Source organism: Ascaphus truei, chromosome 5, assembly GCF_040206685.1.
Source record: "Ascaphus truei isolate aAscTru1 chromosome 5, aAscTru1.hap1, whole genome shotgun sequence".
NCBI lineage: Eukaryota > Metazoa > Chordata > Amphibia > Anura > Ascaphidae > Ascaphus > Ascaphus truei.
Window position 1 is genome coordinate 158,000,183 of NC_134487.1, and position 9,104 is coordinate 158,009,286.

The 9,104-nt window shown below is 45.2% G+C and overlaps 1 protein-coding gene across 3 annotated transcripts in view; it reads left to right on the plus strand.

Moving 5' to 3' along the window:
* The first annotated feature begins 958 nt into the window (after positions 1 to 958).
* Positions 959 to 9,104, plus strand: part of ACSL6 (acyl-CoA synthetase long chain family member 6) — a 266,763-nt gene continuing 258,617 nt past the window's right edge. Inside the window, exon 1 of one of the 3 annotated variants that reach the window (XM_075601127.1) lies at positions 959 to 1,165. In XM_075601127.1, coding sequence (XP_075457242.1) covers positions 1,034 to 1,165 — 132 coding nt within the window. In that variant the 5' untranslated portion in view covers positions 959 to 1,033. Of the gene's footprint in view, positions 1,166 to 2,205; positions 2,332 to 9,104 lie in introns of those variants that run through there. The other 2 variants (XM_075601126.1, XM_075601128.1) reach the window with 2 other exon arrangements.

Genomic DNA, 9,104 nt, shown 5'->3' on the forward strand with positions numbered 1-9,104 from the left:
GAGGGGAGGAGAGAATGAGGGGAGGGAGAGAGAATGGGGGGGGGAGAGAGAATGGGGGAGAGAGACAGGGAAGGGTGGAATGAGAATGTAAGGGTGGGGGAGAATGAGAATAGAGGGATATGGGGGGAGGGAGAGAGAAAGGGGTGTGTGTGTGAGAGAAGGGGGGACAGAGCAGGGTAGAGAGACAAAGGAGAAGGGGCGCAGTTGGTGATATCATTTGTTTTATAAAATTCATGTGTCCCGGTTTTTACTTTTGTAAATCTGGTCACCCTACTTATCGCGGAGCGGCCGCACTGCTCAGCGCTGTCGGTCCTTCTATGGACGCAGCCTAAGAAGGACATGGGATTTTGCTTCATGTACTGTAAACCATTGGCTACTTTAGTGAGCACAGTCTCCGTTGAGTGAGCTTACAGTATGTGCCAATTTCACAAAAGCTCAATTTTCTACTATACTGTACGTATTCATTTCTAAACTGAAAATGCAATGGCATAAATGACTGTGACCTTAATGCATTATTCGGGCTCTCTATGGAAGTGACAACTGCAATCCCCTAGTCATTTTGGTTACAGTATGTAAGTTAGAGGGCAGAGCAGGACACTACGACAAATTCTAGCATTAATACATTGCAGGCCCCTGTCAGTGACAAGATGACATTATATTGTACAAAAATCCAGAGCACACTTTTCTTTGCCTTGTCAGCATTTAATGGATTCTCACACCTTGTGATTTCTCAATTAAAATGTCCCTTTGAGCCAGAAACCCTCGCATCTCTCATTTATCCTTCACATCTTTGCAGACTGCAGGATTCAAACTCAGCATCAAGCTGCCTCAAAGGGGTTACATCTGTGCAGAAAACACGTGCTCGTGCAATCACTGCAGCAGGAGTGGCAATGGAAAAAAGAAAGCATCATCGCCTGCTTAAAGAAGCAGGAGGTCCTAGAAGAAGGGAGGCTAAAAATACTGTCCTACCGCATACTGCAAGAGAGATCAACTAATGTGCGTGTGTGATCCCGCCTGCTGCTGACTGCAGTGAATGTGCTGCGGTCCTTGGCTCAGCTGCTCCCCCCCTCTCTCTCTCTGTCTTGAATGGTCCATGTTGCAGCCGGCTCAAGGAGATATGCTTACATTCCTTATAGTGACTGGTGGCTCCGTCTGGTTGCTCATGGGGTAAGTGCTTGCTGGCTGGTTTCACCCCGCTTCTCTTCAAGGCATTTGCTCCCCTCATTTTAGTGTTTTACTTTTAAATATTCATTGCGATCTGGGCTTGTAATTGGGGGAAAAAAAGGATGGGAAGCTCGTGAGCATGGGCAGTGCTGGTTGCAGTGACTGCAGTACCTTGCCTGTAGGGTTGTCATACTGTACATCTAGTAACTGTACCTTCTTGGGTTTTTAGAGCAATGTATGTTTGTGTACTGTATTTAAATGTAGATTTCAGTACTGTAGCCCCCCTCCCTCGTGTGTGTGTGTGTGTGTGTGTGTGTGTGTGTGTGTGTGTGTGTGTGTGTGTGTGTGTGTGTGTGTGTGTGCGCGCACGCACACATCCTTGTGATGTGTTCAGCATAATCTGTGAATTTGCTGTTCTGTAAAAAAAATGAAATCATCATCTGCTTGTTAAGCTTGCTACTGTATATTGTTTTCTATGCTGTAACCCTTACTGCATGCTATGTTAGTTAACACAGAATTTGTAAGGAATACAGTTATTTATATGTATGTATGTGTACAGTTACATGTATGTATATGTGTGTGTGTGTGTGTGTGTGTGTGTGTGTGTGTGTGTGTGTGTGTATATGTATATATATATATATATATATATATATATATATATATATATATATATATCTCATATATAGAAATGAATCAAATAATTTACCATATATGCATTGGAGCATCATTGTATGTATGTATGTATGTATGTATGTATGTATGTATGTATATACTGTATGTATACAGTATACAGTATGTGTGTGTACATACAATGACGGCCCAATGCACATGCAATATGGTGAATTATTTGATTCATTTCTATATGTTTTTTCTTCTCATAAGTATGAGCCATTCAGTTCAATCTTTCGCCCAGAACATGTTAAGCCTGCAACCACATCAAGGTATAGACCCTTTTATATAAAACTGTGCCCATGGAGAGGCTGCAGGTCAGATCCCTTAAATAGAACTTCCATTTGAAAATTCAACGGTTTCGCTGCGGAATTCTTTTCAGTTTGTGGCAGTTCCCTGGAATAATGGCACCCTGAGTTTTCGGTCCCAGTATGGGGGTGACGTGTCCTGGGGTGAGCTGGATCACACTGGGGCTGTCACTTAGAGAGGTCACAGCAGGTCAGTGGCACATTCAGTAGTCGGGTGGTTTTGGTAACTGCTCAGGATTTTGTGGTTTGTACAGTAGTTGCAGACTCCTGATTAATTATTGTCACTTTTTTTGTGTGTGAAAGATACTCTGCATCTTGCTTCTCAAAGTCTAATTCATTCTACTGTTAACCTCCATTTATATTGAAGGTAAAGAAGCCCCTGGGAGTTGGCCTACCAGCATTGGTATTACAAAAATGATTTCCTCATTTCAGGAGAAGCTTGCTCCAATAAAGGGGGCAAGTTCCTTTGACTTTATTTTGCCAACAAGCATCATTTCTTTATGCTGCTGAAACACAAAATCCCAATTAATGTTAACCTTTTTAAGGAAAATAATCTAAAAAATACCTGTAGTAGTGCTTTTTAACCCTCTTCAGTTTAGTTTGTGTTGTCTACTTGTAGGGATGATGAATACTTATTTTATTTTGGAATAGATTAGTGCAATTGAAAGTGTATTTTTGTGTTATTTTGTCACCTAAACTATTTCAATTTAAATCTGGATTTCCTGTAACCCCTCCTCGCTGATCAGCTTTTCGTCTCTCTGGTATTTAAAGGATTTAGCTGTGATTATGAAACAGTATTATACATACACGCTTGTTTCACGGGCCTATGTATAACACGTCAATAAAAGCAATTGCAGCGTAAAAATGACTCACAAAAGAGTAAGAAATTAATGCGTTTTGGTGCAACAATGTATAAAACCGATTTTGATGTGTTGTGTGCGATCGGTGGAGTTAAAGGCTGTTGGTGGTGCACATATGCAAATGATGTGTATTAAATATTTGCACGTATACGCTCTACTTTTGTGTGCCAGAAATAAATCGGCGTTGTCAACTTGTTTCTTAGTGTAAAAGACAAATGTAAGTAGACGTAAACTTTAATGCATTTATATGTATGAACATAACACACACTACAGTATATAATAAGAAAATGTGCTCCAAATGTAAGAACATGCATAAGAAATAGCAACATATGCTGCTAATGATTTAAGGGGAGAAACTGATTTTATGACGCAAAGCACTTTTCAATTTTTGTTTTAAAAAATAAATGTCTTTATACATAAGCTTTATGTAAGGGATGGGAAGGGGGAATGAGTTCAAAACTGCTTTCAACAACTAGGTCACACCATGCAATCTTTTTTTAAATGATTTAGTTTACTGTTCACTGCAATGAATGCCCTTTAAAAAAAATTATTCTGAAGACCTCTTCTTACTGTATATGGTGTAAGTTTTGGGGGGAATGTTTCATATGTCTGTCATTCCCTCTTATAGGTATAGTTGGTGGATTGCAAAATGTGGGTGCTTTTTTGAGGGATAGAAAAAACACAACACATGCCATTTTATGAAAATGAATATGTTGTAAAATGATGCTGAGTATCTTTATAAATGTCCAGCCCCACATTTTGAGCAAAATGAATAATACTAAAGGGATCTAGTTTTTACACCCTGGCAAGGTCTGCCAGATCACGGAAACAATGGGGCTGTTTTTCTTTGGTAAACATATTTCTATTTTTTGCATCAGTTTTTCCTAAGTGTAACGGTGTTTCCCTGGGCCCTTCTGATCCTGACCCCATATGTGAGAAACTATCCCAATTACATGTCTGTGTAGTGTGGTGCACCTGCTGGCTCCCAGGACTCCTGAGTCTCCCGCTTGATGTTGTTGGGGATATCACCATGACAGGCGTCAGAGGTAGTGTGCTGAGTCCTACTCACATTTGGTACAGCGCCTCCACCCCATCCAGATCCCCACGATAGCAGGGAGGAGTTTCTGACGGGGAACTCCTAGGTGCACCTTCTTCCTGAGTAACTCCACGCACAGGCAAGAAGGGTCTTTTCATGGGCATCTTTATTAGCATGTCTTGTGGCAGACTGCCCATCACAGCGGCCGACACTTAGCCGCACATCTTGTAGTGACCCTCCATTCAGAAGATTCCTCCTGTACTCTAAGTTGTCTTTCCACCTCTCCCCTAAGGGAGACCACCAGCTGTGCCAGAGCCCTGGACAGTGTGTACTCAGCTTGTCACTTGCCACGTACCTCTCTCACAGACAGACTTGAACTGCTGCACACCTTGAACTCCAGAGATCAACCACTGGATGACACACACTGAACACTAACTTTTGGGAGTGCTGTGCAATATATAGGCTCTAGAAAGACCCACCTCTGTGTCACTAACAGTGGACACAAAGCATGCTGTCACTTCCTTTGCTACATATGACACATCACAGGGGTTTGAGGGCAAACCTCCATGATAACTACTGGCATCCCTGCCTTCTTACCAGGATTACTGCCAGCATGATAGAGATCTGTACACCAATTTTACACATCGCTACATAAGATTTCAGTAGTTACGATCTTTGGCTGCTGTGAAGTTGTGTTTTGCATGCTGGAAAAGGTTTTAGTCCCATCCATGTGACTGGACCTGAACTTTTCTCCAGCACTGGGAAGACATCTTCACAGAAAATTCGATAGGGGCTTTAATCATATTACAAAATGGAGCTCAGAGCTTCCTTGACACAGGTGGGGAGAAGTTGCTTCACAGCATACTAAATAAGGGCCCATGAGGTAGATTGACATGGAAGCGTTTGCTGCCATGAAAGATTAAAGAGATCATTTGTCAAAATGTCCCTGCCTGTGGCGGAACAGGTGAATTGTGGGTCCCGATGCAGTTATATGAACTAGGCCCCCCTTCAAACCGTACTCCCTGGGGCCCTACCTTTGGAGAAGGTCATGCAGCACCTTATCCGGCAGAGGAGGCCCACCCAGACGGAAGTTGGGGCCTAACTTCTGTGTTAGGCCCAGCGGGGCAGGCACCCTTCGTCAGGGCGGGACAGACCCCACAGCTAGAGTGTGGGGGAGAAGGGTGGCAGCGTGAACACTGTTACGGCTGCTAAAAGAAGTACAGTACCAGAACGGTGTTCTAGTGTGTGGAGAGATTGGCCCCTCTATAGGGTGACCAGATTTTCAAATAAAAAACCGGGACACATTAAAAAATTATTTATGAAACAAATTACATCACGTCACGCCCCCCGTTGCCATGACAACAAGACACTGACGTCAGGCGGTGACATGTTGCCATGACAATGTGGCATCACGTGATGCCTCGGCGCCATAATGCGTCCCGTTGTCATGACCCACACACACCCAGTGCCACTGACCCACACACTGAGCCACTGACCCACACACACAGCCACTGACCCACACACACAGGCACAGACCCACACACACAGCCACTGACCCACACACACAGCCACTGACCCACACACACAGCCACTTACCCACACACACAGCCATTGAACCCCACACAGCCATTGACCCCCCCACACACACAGAGGCACACACACACACACACAGAGCCCCACACACAGAGCCACACACACACACACACACACACACACACACACACACACACACACACACACACACACACACACACACACACACACACACACACACACACAGCCCCACACACAGCCCCACACACAGAGACACACACACAGAGACACACACACACACACACACACACACACACACACACACACACACACACACACACACACACACACACACACACACACACACACACACACACACACACACACACACAGCCACAGCCACACACACACAGAGCCACACACACAGAGAGCCACACAGAACCACACACACACACACACACACACACACAGAACCACACACACACACACACACACACCACACAGAACCACACACAGAACCACACACACACACAGAACCACTGACCCCCACACACACACACAGAGCCACTGACCCCCACACACACAGAGCCACACACAGAGCCACTGACCCACACACAGAGCCACTGACCCACACACAGAGCCACAGACCCACAGACCCACACACAGAGCCACATACAGAGCCACACACACACACACACACACACACACACACACACACACACACACACACACACACACACACACACACACACACACACACACACACACACACACACGCACAGCAACACACACACACTCACAGAGCTACACACACACAGAGCCACACATACACTCAGCCACACACACACTCAGCCACACACACACACACACACACTCAGCCACACACACTCAGCCACACACACACTCAGCCACACACACACACACTCAGCCACACACACTCAGCCACACACAGCCACACACTCACACAGCCACACCCACACCCACAGAGCCACACAAACACACTCACAGAGCCACACACACACTCACAGAGACACACACACTCACAGAGACACACATACACACACTCAGCTACACACACTCAGCCACAAACACACACACTCAGCCACACACAGCCACACACACAGCCCCCCCCCCCCCCCACACACACACATACCTCTACCTGCTTTGAGAAGGAAGCAAAAACAGGAAAGGGGAGGGACACTCCCACTTGTGATGCTAACCAGGAGCAGACAATTACTTTGTACGTAATAAATAAATAAACATCTTCATTGCATAAGACAGTTCATGAGACCCAGGAATCCAAATAGTCCACCAATAAACACACTCCCATGTATATAACCACTAGCCTGATAGGTAGATCTTATGTGGTAGTCTGGGTGCTGTGTGGGACTGATCACATGAATGAAGTAATGAATTACTCACTGCTGACCTTGAGGATATCCTGGTCCTGTCAAGCGTGCTCCTACCGAAAGGTATATGTAGAAATTGCAGGAAAAACGGAGGTGCATCTGCTGCTGCTTAAGAAGACGCATCCCAACCTTCGGATTGGCTTGAATAACGTAACGTCATAGGATTGGACAGGGAATTGTGGGTATTTAACTATGCGATCGTTTAGTGAGATTTCACTTTGATAAAGCGTGGGATACCACGTGAAACGCGTTAGAGTGTCCTTCTGGCTGTTTTTATTATGCCACCAATACATTTTTGCACCTAGTTTTTTGCAGTTTGCAGTTTTGTTGGTTCCAATTCTTCTTCAGCAGCAGCAGATGCACCGCCGTTTTCCTGCAATGAGAAGGAAGCAGCTCAGTGTCCTCTGTCCTCCAACCAGTCCCCTGCGGCCCGGCATCCTGCAAAGCCCCGCCCGGCTTCCTCCGACCTCCAACCAATCCCCTGCGGCCCTGCATCCAACAAAGACCCACCCCGGCAACCTTCTACCAATCCCCTGCGGCCCAGCCGGCATTCTCCAAAAGCCCAACCCCCCCGGCATTCTGCAAATCCTCACCTGCTACCGCATCTTCTCCTCACCACCCGCACGCCGCCCCCGCATCCTACTACAAGAAGCAGGTCCAGGGCCAAAAACCGGGACATTACCGGGATGGACCGCCAGGGATGAAAAAAACGGAACTGTCCCGGCAAAACCGGACGAATGGTCACCCTACCCCTAAAAGCTGTGGACCCTGATGTCACTGCACTGGCAGGAGTTCTGCCACTGATTCCTGCCTCAGCTTTGTTTTAAAAATGAAACTAAAAACCATTTTGTCCATTTGATAATAAAAAAAACTTTAAACATTCCGTTATACGGAATTGCACATCTTTTTCTCCTGCGCCCCCCTGCTGGCTGTCCCCCTCTCAGCGCCCCCCCCCCCTTACCGTGGTTCCGACGTTCTGGGCGTCATGACGTCACATTGCCATAGCAACGCGACATCACATGACCCCGCGGCGTCATTTGCCGCCACGTTGTCATGGCGACGCGTCACCGAAGACAAGGTAGTAATTTTGTGTAGTTGTGTTTTTTTGGTGTTTGTTTTTTTGTGCTTGTTTTTTTAAATTTGTTATGTATTTTTGGTGCTTTTTTTTGTTTATTTGTTATGTAGTTTTGATGCTTGGTTTATTTAATTGTTGTGCAGTTTTGGTGCTTGGTTTATTTAATTGTGTAGTTTTGGTGCTTGGTTTGATTTAATTTTGTAATTTAGTTTTTTTTTTTTTGCTCATTTGTACCATATTCCCCCCTTCCCTCACCCTACCCAAGGTACTGTTGACAGTGTATTGTAATTTCTGTGTGCAGCACTATCCTAATGAAATAAGGCTGTTGTTGGTTTAGGGTCCCCTTTAGCAGGAGCGCTTAGCTACAGTACACTCCTTTCAAAGCAGCACTCTCCTATCAAAATGCACTTATATTTAAATGACTGCTATAGTAAGGTGACCAGATTTTGAAAATGAAAAACCGGGACACATTTTTTTTTTATATATATATATATATATATATATAGGGAACCATGTTAAAAATGGTTATTGAGGCAAAAAGTGACACTGTGTGCTCATTTGCATGTCATTTCCCAGAATCCCTTGCTGCAGTGGAAGTGCTGTATGCTGGGTGATAATGGGGAAAGGCGGGGATGCAGACCTGCCTAAGACATGCAGATGAGCATACAGCTATATTTGCATATTTGCTTTCCTGTGGAGGGTTTTTGTCACTTTTTTTACTCACCATAACTTAACTCAGTATTATGGTTTAGCCTATCCCATAGCCTCTCTTGCATTCCCAGTAAAATCAACCCCACACCGATGAGACCCATCAAGGTCGAAACAGCTGTCTGTGGGTGGTTTTCTGGGTATGCACCTTAACCCTGGCTGTGCTCAAAGCTGTGACCATGCAGCAAGCTTAAGCCTATAAGGAACCATGTTAAAAATGGTTATTGAGGCAAAAAGTGACAGTGTGCTCATTTGCATGTCATTTCCAGAATCCCTTGCTGCAGTGGAAGTGCTGTATGCTGGGTGATAATGGGGAAAGGCGGGGTTGCAGACCTGCCTAAG